This window comes from Enhydra lutris, unplaced genomic scaffold, assembly GCF_002288905.1.
Source record: "Enhydra lutris kenyoni isolate GAN:26980312 unplaced genomic scaffold, ASM228890v2 scaffoldscaffold24, whole genome shotgun sequence".
NCBI lineage: Eukaryota > Metazoa > Chordata > Mammalia > Carnivora > Mustelidae > Enhydra > Enhydra lutris.
In genome coordinates this window covers 18,594,521-18,620,098 of record NW_019154108.1, presented here as the reverse complement: position 1 = coordinate 18,620,098, position 25,578 = coordinate 18,594,521, and the positions used below count along the sequence as shown (strand labels likewise).

Genomic DNA, 25,578 nt, shown 5'->3' with positions numbered 1-25,578 from the left:
GGCATTCACATGTCCTCTTTTCCTTCCATCTTTTCGCCATTTTACATGCCTTTGAGTGCATCCCACGTGCCTGGCAGAAAACCAAAAGCAGTAACTACTTTTATTCAGTAGTGGGTAGGGATCCTGAATATGGTGAGACAAGGGCACAGATGTGTGCTTTTTGAAACAATGTGGTCAGCCAGGAGGAAAAGGCAGGTGTAGTCAGTGAGTGATAGAGAAAAGAACGATGGACAACCAGTGGCGGGGTGTGTGTGTGTGTGTGTGTGTGTGTGTGTGTGTGTGCTAGCTAGCAGGCCACACAGTTCAGTGAGACCATCCTCAAGGGCCGCATCCCCCTAACCCTCCCTCTCACATAAAAAGTGGTCTTGGCTTCCGTGCTGTGGCTGAAGGTGGTAGGTCCACATTAGAGAGAAGAACAGTCCTTTGCTGACCTTTTACATGTCCCAGGTGACAGGTTCAAAGCAATCCCAGGCTGTAATGCTTCACTGAGGGTTTAAGGGATTTCCTGAAGATCAAACTGTTAGCAAGTGGCTCTGATGTCATTAGACCTCTGCCCCCTCCCCAGAACACTCTAGGCTTTGGCTCAGCAGGGAAAGCATTTCCTAAGGAGGCTGTGGCTGGCCTCCGAGACCTCACTTGCTACTCTCGACCCTGTCCCTTGAAAACAAATCTGTCCCAGTTCCCAGATTTGCTGTTACTGTCTCACATTTCTTGGCTTTCTTATCCTGGACCACCCCGCTGCTGGGTCCCCTCGTTTCCTCATTGCTGTCCTCTACCTCCTTAATCAGCTAAGGAGGCATCTTCCAAAAGCCATCTCAAGGGTCTCTCTGGGGAGACTTGCCTGAGCCTTTGGGTCTGATTACGGATGCCTCTCCATGTCCCACCGCTGCCAATGCTCACCTGAACTGGAGCACTTAGATCCCTGCTTTCTGCCTTTCTGCCCCTGTGGTGAGCTCCTGGGACGAGGCAGGTCTCTTTCTCCCCAGGGCCTCGCAAATAAGCGTTCAGCAAATGTCTCTTAAGTTACTGATTGGTTTTAAATCCAGCAGGAGGAAAGTTCAGATTACAACTTTGAGCTTCAGACCTGTCCCTGGATGTCCCAACAGGTTCTTTACACATAACACATTTGAAACCAAGGTCACCGTCGTCCCCCACAGATGCGCACTGCCTTCCGTTTCTCTAACCCTGATACGTACACAGAGGCACTGGCCACCCAAATTCAGGCTGCGCCATCTCTTCTGCATGTCAGCTCATCCCATTTTGGAAACGGGTCGTGTCCAGCTTCTCCTCTCTGGGCTCACCGAGACTTCGTTAGAGGAGCATTTTGTCCTCTCCAGTCTGAGCCATAAAGATAGCTTTCCACCTGGTCTCCCGTCCCTGGCCTCTCCCACCCATTGCCCATGCTACCAGTCTTTATCCCTAAAGCACAGATCTGACCACATCGTGGCTGCACTCAAACCCCTTCAATGGCTCCTCTTTGACTCCAAAAGAAAGTCCGGATCTGACCACAGCATCTGAGGCTCACCCTGAGCTGACCCAAGTCCCTCTCCTGATCTGTCTCCTGCCCAGATGGCCTCTATGCACATCCTGTTCTCTCTGCTTGGGATGCCCTCTTCCTCTCTTATTTTTTTTAACTGGGAGTGATGTGGAGGGGAATGCCCACCTCTAAATGCAACAAAAGCATCACCTCCTCTGTGAAGCCCTCCCAGATGTCTACTGCGCCAAGTTAATCTCCCCCACATCTGTGATTCTAGGACACACTCTTGACTTTGCTGCCCATTCTGCATGAAGCACTTCACATGTTTTTCTTCCCCTAAACTGGTCTCTTTAAGACCAGAAGCCATGTTATTCACCTAGATAAGATGGCACAGAACAGACTGCAGCAAAGCAGCTCACAGGCCTGGCCGTGGAATCAAAATGGTTGGAATCCTGGCTCATTCGCTCTACGACCTTGGGAAGTTACTAGGGTCATTCCCTCATCAGTACAATGAAAATAGAAGAGTGAACCCCTCCGAGGGGACATTGAATGAAGTAAGTGTTTGGCACAATGTTGTCCCATGAATATTAGTTATTATTATTATTATCATCTGATTCCTAGTACTCAGCACAGTGCCGGGTACACACAGGCATCTGACAGTCATCTGGAATGGAAGAACCAGATTCCAAGTCTACGTTTCTTTCAAGAATAGTACAGCTGTTTCATATCGTATATCATCTGACATGCAGAGCATCACATCAGATTTTTCAAATGAGGAAATCAAGGGTTGAGCCATTCATCAGCTCCTTCAAACCCCGGTCAGCCGGCACTCTTTCCAAATTCAGGCTGTGGCTCCCACCTGAGGGGTAGGGCCCCCAACTCTGGCCCATCCCTCAACCCTCTGCTGCCTCCCTGTGGCCATATCAGGCAATGCAAACGTTTTCCTTGGTATTGCTTGACTTTTGTCCTATTTTGTTTGGCTCCTTCCTCTGGAATGATATCCAAGAGATATAATTTATAGTTTTGTTTACTGACGCATTTTAGTAAATATGTGAACATTTAATATAAATGCGAATAATTAGAATAACTGTTAAGAACCAGTGGGTACAAGGTTTAAAACAAGAGTTCTTTAGTCAATAGGGCAAAATTAACTTTAGAAACTGAAGCTTTTAGGTAAAGAGAGAAAGGTGTTCGGGCATATTAAGGGCTGATCTCAAGGTAATTCCCTTTCACTGAAACTTTTAAATTGGTCCAGCTTTTCAAATTGCTTTAGGGAAGAAAAGAAAGATTTGAAATTTAAATAACGGAGAAGAAATCCCAAGGGTGAGGGATGTAATGCCGTTAGCGGCTAGATAATGAAGTTTGAATCTCCATCATTTAGAAACAATACCTCTTGACTTACAGTTTTGGTGATTCCCAAGCTTTGGTCACCAACCTAGACAAGGATTTGATTTAAACTTCAAGAAAAGCAATAATGTGTGGATTAATCCTTTATTTGGATTATAATTTGGGCCCCCACTTAAGAGAGAGTTCTGTGCTGGACAGTATCATTGCCTTAACTTACTCCATCTTGCCAGTTCCCAGAGGTGGTTCCACAGACAAGGTAGTATCAAGCTTTAGACAGCAGGCCCTGAATTCAGTCCCATATCTGCTCCTTATTAGCCAAATGATCTCAGCACATTATTGGATTTCTCAGAGACTCACTTTTTCCTGTAACCTGTGAATAAGAATAGGACTGGCTTCACAGGACTTTTGTGATGACAGAAGGAGGAAATTTACGGGAAATACTCAGCACAAATTGTAGCTATGTATGTGTGATGGGCGCTATTCCAAGTGCCTCATGTAGGTCCATTTCTGCATTCTGTACCATAGTCCCGTGAGGTAAATTATGTTATTGTTTAATATTGTTTAATATCACCATATTGCAGATGTAGAAATCAAGGCCTGGAAGGTTTAAGAAAATTGCCCAAATTCAAAGAGTTAGCCGGTGGCTGTATTGATGAGCTATTGCTGCATGAAAAACCCTTCCACAACTCTGTGGTTTCAAATAATAAGCATTTATTATTCTCGTGACTCTGTGGGTCAGCTAGGTACCTCTGCTTATCTGGGCCAGGCTCAGCTGATCTCTACTGGCTTGTTCTTGTGTCTGTGACCCACTGGAGGGCTGGTGAGAGTTGACGGGAGTGGGCTAGTCTAGGATGGCCTTCGTCATATATCTAAGGATTGGCTGGTTGTTGGCTTGGGCAATGGTGGTGTCTGGGCCATGTATTTCCTATCACCCAGCAGGCTAGACCAGGCTTCATTCTATGGTGGCAGGGTCCCCAGCTCAGATTCAAAGAGGGGGAGTAATGAGAGTACTTAGTGAGAAAAAGCATGAAGTTAAATTGTGGAGGGCATGCGTATAGAGAGGGTTGAAAAAAATGTGGCTATTTTTTGTAATTATTCTAAAATAGTGGGAGAGTCTGGATTTGAAGGGGGGTAGTCTGGTGCCAGAGTCCTTGCTCTGAAGCATTCTGGAGACTTAATGCCTTGACCTCTGCTAGCCAGAGTCTCGCCATTTCCTGCTCCTACCCATGGGCATGGAATGCCCTGTCAACAGCCTCCATGCACCGGCAAGTGCTAGAGTTTCTAGCTGTGCCAGCTGTTTTGCTTTGCCTACATTTCTTGCTAATCCTTTGTTTATTCCTTTGGAGTTCTGCTTTATGATCACTTGGATCCTGAGCAATTCTGGTTTTGTTTGTTTTGTTTTGCTTGCAATTGTTAGTTTCCTATCTTAGCTGCACCTCTACTTCCTCATCTTTTTATTTTGAACACGTCACAGAATACGTAAGATGATTGTTTACTGCAGTCACAGGGAAGTGGGAAAATCTGGATTTAATTAGCAAAATTATGATGAAGCTGTGAGAACGTCAGTAATACGTCTGATTCAATTTGACCCCATTGTCTCCTGGCCAAGATTGAAGAAGAGCTTCTGGTGAGCCAAATGCAGTTTTCTCTCACTCTTAGAGCACATCCTTGCAGCCTGAGCGATCTTTCTGGACCAAAGAAGGGGAGGGTGAGGACACTGTGTCCACATATCAACATGTTGTGTGTGGAAAGGGGATGCCAAAGGGATGGCGGGGGACAGCCTTACATTTATAGCCTTGGCCTAGGCTTCTCTGCATGTTCTCCCCCTTGGTTTGCCACCGGCTCCTGGGTCTGCTTGCTTCTGCTCTTGGAGGTGGTTCCTTCTTCGGTCTGGAGCTCTGGACCCAGCCCTGTGGCTGGGGTCTCTGGGCAATCTCAAGTCTCCTCCTACCAGAACAGGTGTCACTCCCCACATGTCTCTTCGGCCACCCCTCCTGGATTCTCCTGGCTCAAGATGGTCAGGAGTTGGTCTCCCCATCAAGACTGGCTATTCCTTGAGGACCGGAATATTTCCCATGGCAGCCTTCAGTACACAGTACGCATCTCCGTGCTAAGAAAGTGGCAAGAACAGAACTTCTAGAGCAGAAGGAATGTTAAAAAACCATGATGCATGAGAGACCTGAGACTCCACATGGTTAAGCCATCCACCCACCTGAAGTCACTCCCCTAGAAGTGCTGGCTACAGGACCAGCTCTCTAGACTGCCAGGCTGGTGGCCTTCTGGGCAGTGAGAGCGTTGCGTGTGCCCAGATGAGTGAGCGAGCTTGGGCTCTGAGTTTATTGAGCTTCTCTGAGCCTCAGGTGTGTCATGATCAGGATTGTCAGGGGTTAACGGGGGTCCTGTCACTTGCAAAGCAATGGGCAGGAAATGTTTCTTTACCACTCATTTCCTTCAAGCAGGTAGGGGACTTGGAATAAGGTCTAGATGACGCGGGAAGCTGTGGCCTGGAAGCCTCAAGGGCGGGAAGGCGATGGGCTGGGAGTCGGACCCTCAGATGGGCCCTCCGCCGTCCTGCCAAGGGTTAAATGCGCCCCGGCTCCTTCCTCACTCGCTCACTCTCAGCCCCGCCCCGCTGGCCCGGCGACAGCCAGAGGAGGTGCTTTCCCGCGTGCTTCCGCCTTCGGCGACCGAGGGCTCTCCGCGGAAGAGCCGAGGGCCCGGCACCCGAGTTCAGGAGGTAAGAGGGGCCCCAGGAGGGCTGCGGGGCTGCTCGGGAGGTGGTTTTCTCGGAGGGATTTCCTGGGCTCCGGGGCGGGCAGCGGGTGTGCGGCTCCCCACAGAGCAAGGACCCCGACACAAGACTCGATCCCAGGACCCTGAAACCATGACTTGAGCCAAAGGTAGACGCTTCACTGACGGAGCACCCCGGGGAGTGCCAGGTTCGGCCGCAGCCCCCCCGGCGCGCCATCGGCCCCCCCTCCGGGAAACCCCGCTGCGGAACCGAGAAAACGGAACCGGAAGCGGCCCCTTCCTCGAGGCGGGGTGTCCTCGCTCCCGCAGGGCGCGGGGAGGAAGCGGGGGTCCTCGGCTTCCTCCCCTGCGCTGCTCGCTCATTCCCACCTGCCTGCCTCACACCTGTGGTAGCCGGAACTTGGAGCACAAACCGGCGTCTCCGAGTTTTCATTGCCGGTGATGGCGCTTTTGCAGCACCATCGATCTCGGTCTCTGCCGGCGAGGGCTTGGCGACCGTCCCCGCGGCCGGGTGGCAGGAACACGGGCGCTTCCGGGCTCCGGAGCCGGTGGAGTCTTACAGATCTGCTGGCAGCAGGGGGTGGGTGCTGACCGATGGCTGAACGGCCGCTCTGTTGCCCCCAAGGGACCGAGGGCAGCTGGACTCCGCACCACCAGCCCCTCCATCTGGGCTGCGTGTGTGCGCGCTCGGAGGGCGAGAGTAGGAATCGCTGAATTTTGTTTTTCCTGAAGGGCCGTGGTTCAGTCTATCATTTATTGAATGCCTGATTTTCGCCTTACGTTACAGCAAGAGGGAGCGGAAAATTGAGAATAACCTAATGTTACACAATTAGGAAGTAACGGTCTGAAGTCAAATGAGCAGCGGTTCAAAACTTCAATCTTGGGAGGTTGGAGTCTAAGCTCTTTCCAGTTCTCTCTACTACTTTGAAAAGAAGCGCACATGCCTAAAGAAGACAGGCCCAGAGCCAGCAAATTCACCGAGAGCTCTAAGACATGCAAATAGGTGTAAGAAATGCAAATTGATACAAAACATATTTTTCCCCCTATATATGAGGGTACTTTTTCTTTTAAGAGACCATCTATTTCTTTTTTTTTTTTTTTAAGATTTTATTTATTTATTTGACAGAGAGAGATCACAAGTAGATGGAGAGGCAGGCAGAGAGAGAGAGAGAGAGAGAGAGGGAAGCAGGCTCCCTGCTGAGCAGAGAGCCCGATGCGGGACTCGATCCCAGGACCCTGAGATCATGACCTGAGCCAAAGGCAGCGGCTTAACCCACTGAGCCACCCAGGCGCCCCGAGACCATCTATTTCTAGTGAGAGTATGTTAATATGGAAGATATTTATTAACATAGCCTGAGCATTTTTGAAACAATGATATTGTTTTGTTACTGGGACAGAGAATGGGTTCTAGACTCAGGTTTGGCTGTTGGCTGCTCACGAATCTGTACCGGAGAGGCTGGTGATGGTGGGAAAGGCAAGGCTGCTTTATTCAGGAAAGTGGCAGCCTGGGAAGGTGGCAGACTCATGTCTCAAAGGCCACCCTCCCTGGGCACCTGGGTGGCTCAGTGGGTTGGGCCTCTGCCTTCCACTCAGGTCATGATCCCAGGGTCCTGGGATTGAGCCCTGCATCGGGTTCTCTGCTCAGCCCGGAGCGTGCTTCCCTCTCTCTCTCTGACTGTCTTTCTGCCTACTTGTGATCTCTCTTTCTCTCTGCCAAATAAATAAATAAAATCTTAGATATAAAAAAAAAAAAGGCCATCCTAGGGGAAGCAGGAGGGCTTTAGGGGGCAAGGGATGGGAAAGATGGTGGGGGTGGGTGGAAGCTGTGAGCAGGAGTGGCAGGTGGCCAGTCAGTCCTGTCAGTATGACCCTAAACAGGCAGTCTGGCATCTCTGGCAGCTGTTCCGGAATGTAGTCAGGACTTAATCTTCTGGGAAATTCACTCCTCAAGGCCAGTGGTCTGCAAATCTCAAGGAAAGTACATTAGTTCTGCTACAGGTCAGGGAACTTAGGTCGGCAAGCAAAGAGCGGATAAGCTTGAAGTCAATGAACACTTCAGACCTGTTGGCGTGCTGTTACACTTTGACCAGTCATCCAGTTCTTGGAAATCTATCATAAGAAATCTATGATAAGATTTAGCATAAGAAAACAAGCTTTAAAACATGAAATTTACTGCAACATTATTTAGAATTGTTAAAAAATCCTAATTTAAAAAATCTTGCTCAAAAATTGTTTTTAAAAACTGTTCAGTAACAGGGAAATGAAACAAGTGATTGGTGGCGTATTGCAGAGCCATTAAAAGTGTTTGCAAAGGCTTGTGATAAATAGGAAATTGTTTATACAATGGCATTAAATGAAAGAAAGCAGGATATTTATACAGTATCCTCATAACATGATCTCAACTATTTTTTTCTAAAGATTTATTTGTTTATTTAGTTGACAGAGATTAGGTGGACAAGTAAGTGGAGAGGCAGGCAGAGAGAGAGAGAGGAGGAAGCAGACTCCCCGCTGAGCAGAGAGCCCAATGTGGGGCTCAATCCCAGGACCCTGGGATCATGACCCAAGCTGAAGGCAGAGGCTTTAACACTGAGCCACCCAGGCGCCCCGATCTCAACTATTTTTTAAAAATTTATAGAAATATACTAAAATAGGGTGGTTCAGTTGGTTGGGTACCCAACTTTAGATATCGGTTCAGGTCATGATCTCAGGGTTGTGAGACTGAGCCTTGTGGCGGGTGCATAGTGCAGAGTCTACTTGAGATTCCCCCTCCCTCTCCCTCTGTTCCTCCCCTGCTTGCACACTCTCTCTCTTTAAATAAATTTTTAAAAAATCTTTAAAGAAATATACTAAAGTCTTAAAAAAATTTTTTTTTATTTGTCAGAGCACAAGCAGGGGGAGCAGCGAGCAGAGGGAGAAGCAGGCTCCCCACAGAGCAAGGACCCCCGACACAAGACTCAATCCCAGGACTCTGAAACCATGACTTGAGCCAAAGGTAGACACTTAACTGACTGAGCCACCCAGGCATCCTCTGAAATCTTAACACCTATTTCTGGGTGGTGGGACTACAGTGTCATAATTTTCTTGTTTTTAATTTATATATGTTCATAATATTCTATAGTAAAAAGTTCTATATAAATCAGTAGATGTATTTTGAAGAAGTCGCTAGTAAAATTAACTTTTCTGATTCAAATGCTTTCTCACTTTTATAAAATTACAAAATGGCTCATCTCCTGGTGGGATGTCAGAAGACTTCCAAGAATATTTCCTTCCTCATGTTGCTGGTCCACAGCCAGATAGTCCCTATTTATCCTGATGGTTCAAAGAGCTCCATGTCTCTTTGATCAAGTCCCAAGGAGAGAAGTTTTCATTTTCTCAAAGAAAAGGCACAGAATTGTAGCCAGTGGTAATTACCGTCATGGAGACCAAGAGCCCTAACAGCCTTCAGGAGAGTCCCACACCCTCCGGCACTGAGAGGACATTAGGGGATGGCATTCAGTTACTCAAAGCTGTTAAAGAAGGAAACATCGAGCTGCTCCAGCAATTGCTGGAAGGAGGGGCTGAGGTCAACTTCCAGGATGAATGGGGCTGGTCACCTTTGCATAACGCGGTACAATGTTGCCAGGAGGACATGGTGAATCTTCTGCTTCACTATGGTGCAGACCCTTGTCTAAAGAAGAAGAATGAGGCCACTCCCTTCATCATTGCTGGGATTGTGGGAAATGTGGAGCTGCTCAAACTTTTCCTTTCTAAAGGAGCAGATGTCAATGAGTGTGATGCTAATGGCTTCACAGCTTTCATGGAAGCTGCTGTGCATGGTGAGGAGGAAGCCTTAAAATTCCTGTATGAGAATGGGGCAGAGGTGAATTTGAGTCGAAAGACAACGGAGAATCAGAAGAGGCTTAGAAAAGGAGGGGCCACAGCTCTAATGGATGCTGCTGAAAATGGACACGCAGACATCTTGAAGATCCTCCTTGATGAGATGGGGGCAGATGTCAAAGCCCGTGACAATATGGGCAGAAATGCTTTGATCTATGCATTTAGGAACTCTGATGATAGAAACTTGGAGGACATCACTCGCCTTCTGCTGTACCACGGGGCTGATGTCAATGTGAGGGGAGAGAAAGGGAAGACACCCCTGATCCTGGCAGTGGAAAGGAGGCACTCGGATGTAGTGCAGATGCTTTTGGAACAAGAACATATAGAGATTGATGACACAGACAGTGAGGGCAAAACAGCGCTTCTGTTGGCTGTCGAACTCAAACTGAAGAAAATTGCTCAACTCTTATGCACCAAAGGAGCCAGCATGGACTGTGGGGATCTTGTGACGATAGCGAGACGCAATTATGACGCTCCCCTTGTAAAGCTTCTTCTCTCTCATGGGGCCAGAGAAGATGGTCGCCCTCCTGTGGAAGACTGGAAGCCTCAGAGCTCACGCTGGGGGGAGGCCTTGGAACATCTCCGCATAATATACCGCCCTATGATTGGCAATCTCAAGATCTTTATTGATGAAGAATATAAAATCGCTGACACTTCTGAAGGGGGCATCTACCTTGGGTTCTACGAAGGGCAGGAAGTAGCTGTGAAACGATTCTCTGAAGGCAGCACACGCGGACAACAGGAAGTGTCCTGTCTGCAGAGCAGCCGAGCAAACAGTGACTTGGTGACATTCTATGGGAGTGAGAACTACAAGGACTGTCTGTATGTGTGTCTTGCCCTCTGTGAGCAGACCCTGGAGGAACACTTCGCTACATGCAAGGGGGAGGCTGTGGAAAATGAGGAAGACGTGTTTGCCCGAAACGTCCTCTCATCTGTATTTAAGGCTGTTGAGAATCTCCATGTGCTGTGTGGATACACACACCAGGATCTATGCCCACAAAACATCTTAATAGGTGAGTCCCCAGTCTTCTCCTACAAATCGTGGGGTCTTTATTTACAGAAAGAAAGGATATTCATTACAGGTCGGAAAGGAGTAGAGTAAATGTGGATCATTCAGTGTGAGGTTTAACGCAACAGATTCAGGATTATAGTGCTGTCTCTCCTGCTACCAGGTAGAACCTTACCCCACATGGAGGTTGCAGATTCCAATGATACCAGGCTAACTTCAGATTTCCTTTGGCAAATACACGTATGAAGGTTATGTCTTGGATGGCGTCAGCTCCAGAATTTTGAGTTCCTAAAGTAGCCTGCAAATCAGAGAATCCTGAAGGTGTATTCCTTCAGCTAAGATGGTAGCCATTGTGAACTTTTTTTTTTTTTTAAGATTTTCTTTATTTATTTGTCAGAGAGAGTGAGAGAGGGCACATAAGCAGGGGAAGTGGCAGGCAGAGCAGGCAAAGGGAGAAGCAGGCTCCCCACTGAGCAAGGAGCCCAACGTGGGACTCGATCCCAGGACCCTGGGATTATGACCGGAGCTGAAGGCAGATGCTTAACTAATTGAGCCACACAGGCACATTTAATGGCAAAACCAAGGTCAAAATTGGGCGTGCCAGGATAAGATACAGCAAGTGGGCAGACGAGTCAGCACCCACTGGCCTCAGCCAAAACCAAAATCAATGAAAGCAACATTAACGGAAAGAAGCGGAGCTGAGTGTCCAGTCCCAGGCCATGTGGTGCAGCAGAAAGAGTCTGGTCACGTGTAGGGAGGCTGGCAGCCTAGTCCTGCTGCTTTGTAGCTTTGCACCCTCCAACAAGTCACTTAGTTCTGTGAGCCTTAGTTTCCTCACGTAAGATGGACCATATGTCCATCATAAGGTCGCTATGAGGTGCAGCGTGTTAGACAAGTTACCTATATGTTGTAGGTGCTCAGCACAGGCCAGGTACTTGCCCAGAGGGCTAAGCAGAAACAGATACCTAGTCTACAGGCATGCACTGAGATTTAAGGTAGGTGTAAGGGAACAAGACAAAAAGAGGGTTCAGGTATTGAGAGCAGAGAACAGTATTTAAGGTCCTGGATGAGACCTGGAAAGAAGTATGTGGACATCAGAATACAACTGGAATCTGGCTTTTAGTTTGAGGACAAGGGTTAGTGGTACTCCTTCCTGGTTTTAAGCAACTTTGCTGGGGAGACTGACAAAGGCCAGAAATATGTGCAGCTCTACAAAGTGAGGCAGAGTCCTCAAGATGCAGCCAAAGGCAGGGTCCTTTTCAGTTCTAACCGCTCATCTTGATACAGAAGAGTCACATATGTTCACATATCAAGTTCACAGCCACATATCACTACCTCTTCTTTGGCATTTCTGATACCATGTCTTCTGTTCTTTCTTTCTTTCTTTTTTTTTTTTTAAAGATTTTATTTATTTATTTGGCAGAGATCACAAGTAGGCAGAGAGGCAGGCAGAGAGAGAGAGGAGGAAGCAGGCTTCCCGCTGAGCAGAAAGCCCCGATGCAGGGCTTGATCCCAGGACCCTGGGTTCATGACCTGAGCCAAAGGCAGAGGCTTTAAACCACTGAGTCACCCAGGCACCCCACCTCTTCTATTCTTAACCTTGAACAATAGAGAATTGAGAATTGATTATATTTCTGCCTCCAGGTGGTGAGCCTAACACATACCTTGTATTAAATCTATTTATTCCTTGTATTAAATCTATTCCTTGTATTAAATCCCTAAAATGACAGGAGAAGATTGTTAAATGAATTCCTAGCTGGGGACAAAATAACGAAAGAAGTTTTATAGGACAAAATCTTTGAGGAATTATATAGAGACTGAACATGATAGGATGGGATGAGAGAAGGACACAGGAGCCCAGGACAGATGCAGGATGCCACAACTAAATATTACTCATGAAAGTGGGAGTAGTGCAAAGAAATGCCACTCAGGAGTAATGGAAGCCAGAAGCAGGAGAGGACACAAGACCAGCTAACAGGCAGATTGCTGCATCAGTAAAAACTAGGAAGATCACACCCTGTGCATTCCCCACAGACCAAGCATCTGTGCCCGGCCTGTCTGCAGACTGGGCTACTACTTGAGACACTAGAGGTTGATGATCTCAAGAGAAACAAAGAGCAGTTAAATCCATAAGATTTCTGCCAAAATACCCTACTAAGTGGCACGTCCTGCTTACCTCCAAGTTTCACTGAGTAGAACACAAAGCAGAAGTTCTGACAACTGCCTCCATCTCTGCGCTGTGTTGGGTGGCATTAACAGAAGCAGTTCAAAGGGCATCAGGGATTCTCAACTGCAAAGTAAGGCTTATGGTCAAAAATCACTGAAGATATTTATGATGTGCTGATACCATAAAAGAGGTGCATGAAAGAGAAGAACTTAGACCCAAAGGAACAAAGCTAACTGAGTATGTTAGTTTCCTATGGCTGCTGGAATAGATGATCACAAACGTGGTGGCTTAAAACAGTAGGAATTTATTCTCCATATCAGATACATGATTCATAAATTTTTTTTTCCATGCTATACATTGTCTTTTCATTTTGTTGATGGTTTCTTTTGCTGTGCAGAAGCTTTTAGTGTGATGTAGTCTTACTGGTTTGTTTTTGCCTTTGTTGCTTGTGCTTTTGGTGTCATATCTAAAATATCATTGCCAAGAACAATATCAAGGTGCTTTTTCCCTATGTTTTCTTCTAGGAGTTTTATGGTTTCAGGTTTTACATGTAAGTCTTTAATCCATTTCAAATTAGTTTTTGTGAGTGGCATAAGATAGGGGTCTACTTTCATTCTTTTGCATGTAACTATCCAGTTTATCCTACATCATTATTTGAAGAGATTTTCTTCTCCCCATTGAGCATTCTTGGCTCCCTTGTCAAATATTAGTTGACTGCATATGTGTGGTGGGTTTATTTTTGGGCTCTTTATTCTGTTTCACTCATCTGTGTGTCTGGTTTTATACCAGTACTGTACTATTTTGATTACTTGGTCTTTGTAATGTAGTTTAAAATCAGGAAGTGTGATGCCTCTGGTTTTGTTCTTTCTCAAAATTGCTTTGGATGGATTAGTGCCATTATAAAAAGAGCTAGCTAGTTGTCTTTTTACCATATGAGGATACAGCAAAGAAGGTGGCTGTCTATACACCAGTATGAGGGCCCTCACCATGAAGCCAATGCTCTTGATACCCTGAGCTCAGATTTCCAATGTTCAGAGCTGTGTGAAATAAATTTCTATTGTTTAAGCCACACCCATCTACTGTAATTTGTTATAGGATACAGAATTGACTAAGACAACTATCAAATTATTATTGTTCACACATGATTCAAAATAAATACAATATTTTGATATTTTTAACATGCAGTGTTACATTAGTTTCAGGTATACAGTATAATGAGTCAACAATTCTATACATTGCTCAGTGTTCATCATGAAAAGTGTACTTTAATTCCCTTTATTTCTCCCATTCCCCCACTGATCTCCCCTCTGGAAACCACCCGTTTGTTCTCTGTATTTAAAAGTCTGGTTTTTTGGGGCACCTGGGTGGCTCAGTGGGTTAAAGCCTCTGCCTTCGGCTCAGGTCATGATCCCAGGGTCTTGGGATTGAGCCCTGCATCAGGCTTTCTGCTCCCCTGGGAGCCTGCTTCCTCCTCTCTCTCTCTGCCTGCCTCTCTGCCTACTTGTGATCTCTGTCAAATAAATAAATAAAATCTTAAAAAAAAAAGTCCGGTTTTTTGTTTGTCCTTTTCCCCCCTTTGTTTGTTTATTGCTTAAATTCCACGTTATGAGTGAAATTATACGGTGTTTGGCTTTCTCTAACCGACTTACTACACTTAGCATTATACTCTCCAAGACCATCCATGTTATCACAAAAGGGAAGATCTTATTTTTTGATGGCTGAGTAATTATATATATATATATATATATATATATATATATATATATATATATGCCACATCTCTTTTACCCACTCATCTATTAATACACACTTGGGATACTTCCATATCTTGGTTATTGTAAATAACGCTGAGCACATAAGGGTTTTGTTAACCTTAGTGGTTAACTAAAATTAGTGGTTTTGTTTTCTTTGGGTAAATACCCAGTGGTGGGATGGCTGGATTATAGGGTAGCTCTATTTTTAACTCTTTGGGGAACATCTATACTGTTTTCCACGGTGGCTGCACCAATTTACATTCCCACCAACAGTGTGCATAAAGGTTCCTTTCTCTCCACATTATTGCCAACACTTACTATTTCTTGTCTTTTTGATTCTAGCCTTTCTGACAAGTGTAAGGTGATATCTCTTTCTGGTTTTGATTTGCATTCCCTGATGATGAATGATGTCGAGAATCTTTTCATGTGTCTGTTGGCTGTTTGTATGTCTTCTTTGGAAAAATGTCTATTCAGGACTTCTGCCCATTTTTAATCAAATTGCTTGTTTGTTTGTTTTGGTGTTGAGTTGCATATGTTCTTTATACATTTTTGATATTAACCTGTTATCGGATATGTCATTCACAAATATCTTCTCCCATTCAGTAGGCTGTCTTGTCGTTTTGCTGATAGTTTCCTTTGCTGTGTAGAAGCTTTTTATTTGGGTTCAGTTTTGCTTTTGTTTCTTTGCCTAAGAAGACATATCTGGAAAAATGTTTGTATGGCCAATGTCAAAAGAATTACTGCCTGTTTTTTTTTTTCCCTGGGGGTCTTATGGTTTCAGTTCTCACATTTAGGTCTTTAATCCATTTTGAGTTTATTTTTGTGTATGGTGTAAGAAAGTGGTCCAGTTTCATTCTTTTTCCTGTAGCTGTCCAGTTTTCCTAAGCACCATTTGTTGAAATAGATTTTTTTTAAACATTTAAGGATCCAGGAAGACTTTCTACCCACAGACTATATATGAAAGAACTGCTAGAGGATACGCATAAGGAAGGAGAGAAAGAGCCTGGAAGAAAACAGTGACTTATAAGCAGCACAGAATAAACAAACAAACAAAAAAATTGTTTAAGTAACCTAATTATGTGTTATTTAAAAATTTCTTTAATAAAAATTATTTTTTAATTAACATTTTTGATGAAAAAATATCATCTTAGATGGTATCCCTCGGGTAGGAGTGAGGAGGAAGGGGTTCTTGATTCACTGACAGCGGGGTGGGGTGTGCAAATCTTATCCTAACTCTGCCCATCAACTCCTAGCAGTCTGTGATTCTGTAAGTGCAGAAACTAAGTGTAAGAGTTAAAAATTTTTATAGCACTCTAACAGTCGATTGAATCTAAAAATTAAAAAAAAACAAACAAACCTGGGGCTTGTTAAAAAAAATTAAGTGTTAGAAGAGATGTGAAGTGTTCCATTAGACACTTGAAATTTAAGTAAGAGAACTCACAGTGGCTTAAATAGTGAAGGGGATTTATCAGTTCCAGTAGCTGAAACCAGTCCCAGGTTTCCAAGGTGCACCCTCTACCGCTTGAACCTCATTGCAGGCCACTTCCAACTTCATCCCTCCTCTCCAGGCTCTTGGGCCTCCTTTCTGTCAGAGTGGAATTCCTCAGGTTCCTTTCTGCCTTGGGAAATGCTATCTAGAATTCTCTCTTCCCTGTTCCACTCATCCACGTGAATTCTACTGCTCTCTGTCCGAGCGTCATTCCTTAAGGAAACTTCTCTCCCACACACAGCCATGTGGCTCTTGTTAATTACAGTTTCCGAGCATTCTGCACTTTTGGCTAGTATTTTTATTATTTTCATTTATTTATTTATTTATTTATTTTTTAAAAATATTTTATTTATTTATTTGACAGACAGAGATCACAAGTAGGCAGGGAGGCAGACAGAGAGAGAGTAAGAAACAGGCTCCCCACGGAGCAGAGAGCCCAATGCGGGGCTCGATCCAGGACCCTGGGATCATGACCTGAGCTGAAGGCAGAGGCTTTAACCCACTGAGCCACCCAGGCGCCTTGACTAGCATTTTTAAAGTTGCAATTGGGGCACCTGGGTGGCTCTGTCAGTTAAGGGTCTGCCTTTGGCTCAGGTCATGATCCCCTGGTCCTGGGATTGAGCCCTACATGGGTCTCTATGCTTCTCATGCAGAGTCTGCTTGTCTCTCTCTGCCCCCTCCCTCCTCGCCCTCTCTCTTTCGGAAGTCAATAAATAAATCTTTAAAAAAAGATAAAGTTGCAAGTAATTTTTTTTTTTTTTAAAGATTTTATTTATTTATTTGACAGATCACAAGCAGGCAGAGAGGCAGGCAGAGAGAGAGGAGGAAGCAGGCTCCCCTAGAGAGCAGAGAGCCCGATGCGGGGCTCGATCCCAGGACTCTGAGATCATGACCTGAGCCGAAGGCAGTGGCTTAACCCACTGAGCCACCCAGGCGCCCCAAAAGTTGCAAGTAATTTTACATTCACTTGGCATTTGTCTCCTTTCTCAGAGACTCAGAACTCCAAAGGGCCTGTGCTGTGTTCTCCTCCTTCACTGTCATTCTTCCCCTCTCTGGACCCTTGTTGAATAATTTAATGGGTTTGTTTTCGCTAGACTGTGAGTTTCCACCCAACTTTGATATCTAAGTTCAGAACCAAAGGGGTTTGAGAAGCACACAATTGTGCTGACCATCCTACCGCCCAGAGTTACCCAGCGGCTTTCCTAGATACCTTCAAGCCAGAAGCAGGAGCCCCTCCTTCAAGGACAGATCACTGACTTGCTCTCCTCTCGTCTTGTTCCCGACCTCGCCCATCCATGCATCCTTCTTCCGGAGGACTCAGTGGCTTCCTTCAAGGGAGAACGATTCTGAAGAGGGCAAATAAGCAGTGGCTCATTCCAAGCACATGGTTAATCCATGATAACTGAAGACAGTGTCACAGGGGCTGTGGTTGGTGGGCTTGACTGAGTGGGGGGCTGTGGCGAGCTGCTCTTGGATTTGGAGTCTCGTTGGTTAGTTGTTATTTAGCTTCAGGAAGTCAGCCGTATCTCCTGCCAGCAGTTCCTTTATAAATCTGTGCTCACTGCCCCCAGGAATTGCCCGAGCGGGAACTGGTTAAATTTATCCTCAACCTTCCCCACCTCCAGGTCTAGAAAAAAATGAAATTTAAATCCTGCCCTTGGCAGATACCTAACAGGTCAAATGACACAGTGTACATGACTCTTTTGAGGAGTAAACAGCCATGCAGATATAAGCTTTATTATTGCCTTCTTCAGAGAGGATAGCGCATCGTGGTACATATTTATTTAAGTTAATTACAAGGTGAAGAGAGAGGATATTCATGGCATCTCTACAAACTGTTCCTTAGATTTCAAGAATGCTACTTGCCTGGCAGATTTTGATGAAAGTGTCAAGTGGGCTGGAGAGCCGCAGGAAATCAAGAGAGATCTACAGGTAATTTCTACAATTGGTTTACTTTCCCATCTCTCTGCTTCCTTATTTGTTTCGTTCCTTCCCTTATTGCCTGTGGTCAATTAGACATCATTTCTATTTTAACTCTTCTAACTGACTTTCAAGGTGTTCCCTCAGGGTTCACTGCCTTCATGCCCTTGCAGACAATGGCATCTCTCTGGGCTGCAGAGGCTCCTTTCTGTATCTCTTTGGTTCCCTCTCTTCCTCCACCGGCGAGATAGTAAATGAATTGAGCATGCCACACCGCTTCTAAAATTACCTCCAGGAGATATGTCCAGGTGACCTCCAGAGTTCCTGCAGGAGGTATTTCCTGCCTGAAGACAAAGCAAATGGGATTTTTCCTCCCCACTCCTTCGAACTTGTATGCTGAACTCCTAGGAGGGCCAGATACGGAGGCCTTCTGAAACCCATGGGAGGGATGGGATTGATCCCCCGCTTGAAAGAGACTAATCTTGGCCACAGAGGTGAAGAGCCTGAAATAGCTGTTTTTCCTGGGAGGAGACAGCAGAAACAGCCTGACCCCTGGGGACCAAAGCTCCCAGATTGACTCTGACACTGTCCAGGCAACTTGGTCCTGGGGGCTTGTCCAGGATGCAGAACGTTCAACCCTGGGGCAAGAGCTCTCCAGCCACCTCTGGCCCTTGCTGCTAAAAGGATTTTAGCTCCTTCCTTGAGTGGTGCCTTCTCTGCTATAGGAAGTGCCTATGCTGGCCCCCTCCTTGGCCTTTTTTCCCTGTCATGGCCCAAACTCTTGGGGCTGTCATCCTGTCCCATGGACCTGGACTGGCTCCTTTTTCTGCCACTTGACATAGTCCCAACCCAAAGTCCCAGTTTCCAGCCAGAGTCCTGGCATTTCCCTTGTTGAAAACAGTTTTCCTCTCCTCTGTTTATTGACATTCGATCCAAACTTTAAGGTCCAGCTCAAATTCCTCTTCCTCTAAGCAGTTTTCCCTGACCTCTCTGACCTAGGATTATCTTTTGCTCCTTATAATCCTAAACCATGGGGACTATATACTGTCTTGAAGGGTTCTCCATGCTGAACCCGTGTCTTCTGTCCCTACCAAGCCTGTGGACTCCTCGAGATTTCTCTCACTTTCCATTTGGTCATAACCTGCATTACTCCTCCATACAAAGTGATGATTCACAGATAACTTTGTGAATTGTGACTTGATTTGTGGTTTTCCTGCAGGCCCTTGGATGGCTGGTCCTGTATGTGGTAAGGAAGGGAGAACTCCCTTTTGAGACACTGAAGACTAAAAGCAATGAAGAGGTGATTCGACTTTCTCCAGATGAGGAAACTCGAGACCTCATTCGTTGCCTGTTTAACACAGGAGACAACGTGCAGGGGCACCTGAACGGCCTGCTGGGTCATCCCTTCTTTTGGAGTTGGGAGAAGTAAGTAAAAGTTTATTGCATATTCCAGGCCTCCTCCAGAAGGGAGACAGTGAGTGTATTAGTCATGATATCTATCTATCTATATCCAAATGATAAATATAAATATAGATTTATTTAAAAATATTTTATTTATTTACTTATTTAGAAAGTCATAAGTAGATGCTGTGCTGAGGAGGGAGCCTGATGTGGGGTGCTGTCTCAGGACCCTGAGATCATGACCTGAGCTGAAATCAAGAGTCAGGCCCTTTAATCAACTGAGCCACTCAGGTGCCTATATATATATATATATATATATATATATTTTTTTTTTTACTTAGGAGCTTAAATAAGGAAATGGCTCATGCAGTATGAAGGCTGAGAATTCTCACCATCTGCCTCTGTAAGCTGAAGACCCAGGAGAGCCCACAGTGTAACTGAGTCCAAATCCAAAGGCCTGAGGGTCAGGGGCACTGAATGTGGGTTCCAGTAAGAGTTTGAAGGCCTGAGAGCTGGAAGGGCTGAGGCCAGGAGAAGACTAATGGCCCAGCTGAAGAAATCAGATAAGCAGGGGTCAATTCCATCTTTTGTGGGTTGGATGAGGCCCATTCACATTGGGGATGGTGATCTGCCTTACTGAGTTCAGCAGTTCAGATGTGAATCTCGTCTAGAAACAGCTCACAGATACACCTAGAATAGTATTTAATCTGGGCCCCCTGTGGCCAGACAATTTAACACCTAGTATTAACCATAGTGGTAGGGTGGTATGGGAAGGAGTCAGGCTGAGAGTCAACAGACCCAGGCTCTCCTCTCAACTTGGCCTTTCCTAGCTGTGTATCTTTGGAACAGAGACTTAACCTCTCTGAATTCTGGTTTTGTTTTCTGAAGAAGAGAAAAAGAGGGAGAGAGAGAAAGAGGGAGAAAGACGCCCGCCTGCCTCTCCCATCACGCAGAATTTTTAGAGAATTTTTAGAGAATGGTTTTACTACTTTCATCAAACACCAAAATGTAACATTGTTTTCTTTCTGAAAAGAGAGGGCAGAATGGAATGACCATGATAATTCTGTCATCCTCAGCCGCTTTAGGACCCTGAGAGATGTGGGAAATGAATCTGACATTAAAAAGGGTGTGGTTAAAAGCAAGATTGTCCAACTACTGCAACCTGAAGAATCTGAATTTTCCAGAAGTTTTGCCAAGTGGACTTCTAAGGTATGAACCATTCCTATGGTGTGGAAATTATTCCAGGAATAAGGATCTATGTAATGTGTTATGTTAGTTTTTCTAACTTTTTTTTATATTGTAGGCCTGGCTCAACCAAGGGGTGGAAAAGGTGATTTTCCTGCCTTCCTCTCCAGCCCAGTCCCCCTCTGCCCTGTTGGGTCAGAGGCCAGGCCTTCCTGACAGACAGACTCTCACCTAGACTCCTCCTTAGGATTCCCTTATCCCAGGCCAGGAGACTTTTTCCTTTCTTAGGGCTCTTTCCCTCCAGCGCTGGTTCTGAGAGGCCTGGCTAATGATCCTATTACCGTTGGGACAAGAGTAGCTGATTAAATGAGGTTATCCCCAAGGAGCTGCCCCACCGTGAGGCTTCTCATCCAGGGAGAGCCTGGCGGCCGCCGCTATATACAACCCAGCTCTGAGCAGCTGCACACACCTCCCTTCCGCCTGAGAAAACACACCATGAAGAAAAGGGGATCTTTCAAATTCCTCCTCTTCAGGAAAGGGTCCATCTAATGAACTAAATATTAAAACATAACAAATCAGTCATCATCTCGATCTAGTCAGTGCTATCAGAACTTTCATTAAAAAAAAATATATTTATTTATTTATTTACTTGACAGGCAGAGATCACAAGCAGGCAGAGAGGCAGGCAGAGAGAGGGGCGGGGGGAGCACGCTCCCCGCGGAGCAGAGAGCCTGATGTGGGGCTCGATCCCAGGACCCCGGGACCGTGACCTGAGCCGAAGGCAGAGGCCCCAACCCACTGAGCCACCCAGGCGCCCCTCATTTTTTTTTTTTTTTTTAAGATTTACTTATTTATTTTCAGAGAGAGAGAGAGTGAGTGTGTGTGTGTGTGAGAGAGAGAGCAGGGAGGTAGGAGGGGGAGAGGGAGAGGGAGATGGAGAGAGAGAGAGAGAGAGAGTCTTAAGCAGACTCTACGCTGAGCATGGAGCCCAAGGCAGGGCTGCATCTCTGAGATCAGGACCTGAGCCAAAACCAAGAGTTGGATGCTTAACCAACTGTGTCACCCAGGCGCCCCCCAGAATTTTCATTATTATTACTTAGCAGACATCTATCAAGTACCGGTTACTTGCTGAACCTACGCGAGCCCATGGGCATGTGAAGCAGAATACAGAATGGTCCATGGGGGGCTGAGAGACCCACAGAAGCACTGCCTGTGTGATGCACGCTGGGGAGCTCAGAGACTGTGCAAAGCACTATGGGAAAATCCATAATCCTCAGGTCTTTGACTGAGACCCATAGCTCTATCCTATGCCTGATCTAGGACGGCTTCTCCCACACCTCTTTGTTTCTGGGTCTCATTTTGCTTTCCTTCCCTCACTTACCTCTAGATGATACATCACACTCATAATTGCTGCTTTGGCGTCCATCTTTCCTGCTCCCCTTTAAATTCCACAAGGGAAGAGACTATCCATTGTCTTGTCCACTGCTGAATTCCTGGCATGGAGTAAAAGTGCCATAACTCTGCTAATGAATGTCTATAAAACTTCAGCAAAGGGGTGACTAAGCGGCTCAATCAGTTAAGCATCTGCTTTCAGCTTAGTTCCTGATCCCAGAGTCCTGGGATTGAGCCCCATGTGGGGGCTCTCTGCTCAGCGGGGAGTCTGCTTCACCCTCTCCCTCTGCCCCTTCCCCCTGCTTTCTCTCTCTCGCTCTCAAATAAATAAATAAATAAATAAATAAATTTTTTTTTTTTGGAAGAAAAACTTGAGCTGGAATGTAAACTTGTAGGAACAGAGATGTTGGAAACCAAAGCAGATAACAATAACAGCTGACAATTCTGTGGTGCTGACTAGACGGTGGTTACAGTTCCCAGGACTTTCTGAGAGTTTGCACAGTTAATCCTTATAACAGCCTTTGAGCTAATTACCTTCATGTCACAGGTGGGTCCACGGAGGCACAGACAAAGCATTTTTCCAAAGGTCCAGAACCAGCCTCAGGATCTGCTGCCAGGCAGTCTGGCTGCTGAGGCCGTGTGCTAAAGCTGCTCACTGCAGGACACTGTGATGCCATCAAGTCCACCAGTGCATTACACGGCTGAGCTCATGGAGACTCAGACGCGTGATCCGAAATAGGCAGGGCTGGAGAGGTGGAGGTTGGCACAACCGGGATGGAAAACCCATTCTTTCTTTTCCCAATTCATCAGTTTTTTCCCCTAAGCTTCACTGACTTACGTTGAATTCTGAGGACTTCAAGTCTTATCTCTTCGTTCCCCCGTGAGATTTTGATTTGCTTTTTGTGACTTGCCCATTTTCATGGTTGGTTGTTCAGTTTTGTGACTGCATGGAGAAGCCAAGTTTTCCCGTGTTTGCTGCTGCCTCCTCTCCAGAGGCCGCCCCATCCTGCCACACAGACACGCTTTCTAAGTATGACAGCTATCGACACGGGTGCATGCACAAAGAGAGAGGCATTGACTTGAGAGAAGCTGCTCTGGGACACTTAGAGGCAAGGAGAAACATGACACCTCTGGAAATAGAATTCAAAACAAAGCCAAACAAAAACAAGGACACTCGTTTTGGCAATGGCTGCCAGGTCTGATGTTAGTCTGAATGAATCCTCTTCAAAGGGAAAACGTAACCAATTACCAACTCGGGTGGATGGCCACAAGGATAAAAATACTGCGTAGTATGATGAACAAATTTCTCAGTACAGTAGCCAAAGAATTCCTAAACCATGTTTCAATACATTTAATTTCTCATGGAAAATAGTTCGCTTGGAAAATAGAGACTGGAATGTAGAGTTACTTATGATCCTTCATCCAGACAAAACTATGGATAGCATTTTGGTGTATGGTATTTACTTCCATTTGTTTCTTTCTATTAATTTGCATTATTAGTTAGTGGTAATTTGGGCATATATCCAAATTTGCAATTTGCCTCTTTGTATTAACGTCCCATGAGGATTTATTCTGTGGTGCTACCACATTTTTGTGTAATGTTTTGTGTTTTAGATTGACAGACATGTTATGCGTGAAATGAATAAGTATTATAGAGCTAACAAAAAGCGTACTTATAAGAACACTCTGAGTGATCTGTTAAAGTTCATCCGGAATTTGGGAGAACATATTAATGAAGACAAAAATAAAGAGTGAGTATTATTTCTGTTCCTGGAAGTCATATATGACACGAGGATGATTAAAAAATCCCATTCTAAATTGATATCTGCTATTTGTTAGAAGGAAGAAAATTTATTTTGATGAAATGAAAAGTAATTCCTTTCCCCTATTTGGAAAAGGGCCAACACAAGGGTCTTACAATGAATGGACATGCCCAGCAAGCTCTCCTCTTCCTTCTTAGCTTTTGCTGAGCCCTCTTGAACAGAAGGGTGGTAACTCCCTTGTGGGGAGCAATGTTGGGGACCGAGCAGCTGCGTAAGGTGAATGTAGTGCTGTAAACATCTAAAAAGTAGACCTGTGTTAGTGAAATCAGATTTTGCGACCCAAAATGGTAGCTGCAAACTCACAAAAAAACTTGCAGTTTTTATGGCTCTTTTGGATTTTGGAACTGTAGGTAAGAGATTGTGAAACTGTATCATCTTCATGTTCTGGATGATAAAACTGGGGTTCACAAAAATTAAGTTGCTAGTTAGCTGAAGAGTTGTTAGGACATGAATCTTGTTTTGTTGGATTCCAAAATCCTTACTTGCTCTGCTCTAGAAATGGAGGGAGCAAAGAAATCTCCAGGCCCAGATGCTATAAAGGGGGAAGACGATCTGGGGTGCAATCACGTGAATATATTTATGTTTCATTTCAGCATGAAGTTGAGAATTGGAGAACCTTTCCAGTATTTGCAAAAGACATTTCCCGATCTGGTCATGTATGTCTATAAAAAACTACAGAACACGGAATACAGAAAGCATTTCCCCAAAAACTCACAATCCGAAAAAGCACTGGCGTGATGCAGGTCAGCCTCTGCATGGTGGTTGAGGTTTTCGAGTTCAGGGAGCCCCTTATTTAGCTGTGTGATCCTGGGCACATCACAATTCTCTGGGCCTCTTAATTAACCTGATTGCTGGTGAGGATGTGACAGGTCCTGGCACAGTGTTCAGTATTCCCCACATGTTTATGACCAGACAAATACGCTCAAACTACCCTCCGGGACCTTCTCACAGGTAAAGCTTACTGGCAGGAGCTGGGGGGTGGGGTACCCTGCTAAGACTTCTTTTGTCAGTGGAACCAAAGGAACCAGTGCCTAGACCTCTAGGGCTGGATTATCTCATTCGGTTCTCCCAATGGCCTTGCAAGCTAGGGTTTCTCATCTCCACTGAAGAACTAGCACACCTGGGGCACCTGGCTGGCTCAGTCGGTAGAGCATGCGACTCTTGGTCTTGGGGTTGTGAGTTTGAGCCCCATGTTGGGTGTGGAGATTACTTAAAAAATAAAATCTTTAAAAAAAACAAAACACCAAAAAACCCACAAGAACTGGCAGACCTGAGACTCAGAGAATTGGACCTACTTGCCCAAGATCATACAACGTGCACAGAGCCCTATATAAATGCATGTCGTGTTATTGTTATCTCTCATGTGGGTACTTTTGAACTTAATTACTAGCCCAGGGATCTTCTGGATGGATCCCAAAAGGAATATGTCAAGGGGCTTCCAGGAAGCTCATTCATTCACTGAGTCGACTTATTCATTCATTCACTCTTTCTTGATCACCAAGAATAAGCCTAGGAACTGTATGAACTGCATTGTATGAACTGCATTCCTTCTAGAACCACCTACATTGGTTTTTCCATGACCTTATGGCAGTAGTTCTCAACTGGGGGCAGTTTTGCCCCTGAGGGGCCATTTGGCAGTGTCCGGGGATGCTTTTGGTTTCAAATCTGGGAGATAAGGGGGTGTTACTGGCATCTGGCAGGTGGAGGTCAGGGATAATGCCAAATATTCTACGATGCTCAGGATAGCCCCCCACAGCATGGAATTATCCGGAAGCCTAAAATATCAGTGGTGCCAAGACTGAGAAACTCTGCCTTAAGGGATTGGGACACCTTGGAACTGACTTGGGGCCCAGGACCATGGATTATGTGGACCACCTCACAGAGGAGTGACTTGGATTTGTTTTCTTGCTTCTGAATTTGTAGTGAAACAATTCCAGTGTCACCTCCCAAGAAGTCCCCTGAACACCCTCACTTTCCACACCCCAGT

General features: G+C 45.5%; 1 protein-coding gene across 2 annotated transcripts; it reads left to right on the top strand.

The window, feature by feature from the left end:
• The first annotated feature begins 5,498 nt into the window (after positions 1-5,498).
• Positions 5,499-24,757, top strand: LOC111150728 (ribonuclease L). Of its 2 annotated transcripts, XM_022508293.1 has the most exons (7): positions 5,499-5,561; positions 8,821-10,464; positions 17,717-17,802; positions 19,010-19,215; positions 20,268-20,400; positions 23,383-23,519; positions 24,185-24,757. In XM_022508293.1, exons 2-7 carry the CDS (start codon positions 8,991-8,993, stop codon positions 24,327-24,329), a joined length of 2,181 nt encoding a protein of 726 aa, XP_022364001.1. In that variant the 5' UTR covers positions 5,499-5,561; positions 8,821-8,990; the 3' UTR covers positions 24,330-24,757. The 2 variants fall into 2 exon arrangements, with proteins under 2 accessions (XP_022364001.1, XP_022364002.1); XM_022508294.1 differs by lacking the exons at positions 5,499-5,561; positions 20,268-20,400; positions 23,383-23,519; positions 24,185-24,757 and adding an exon at positions 19,546-20,087 and having other exon boundaries at positions 8,569-10,464.
• Positions 24,758-25,578: the final 821 nt, after the last annotated feature.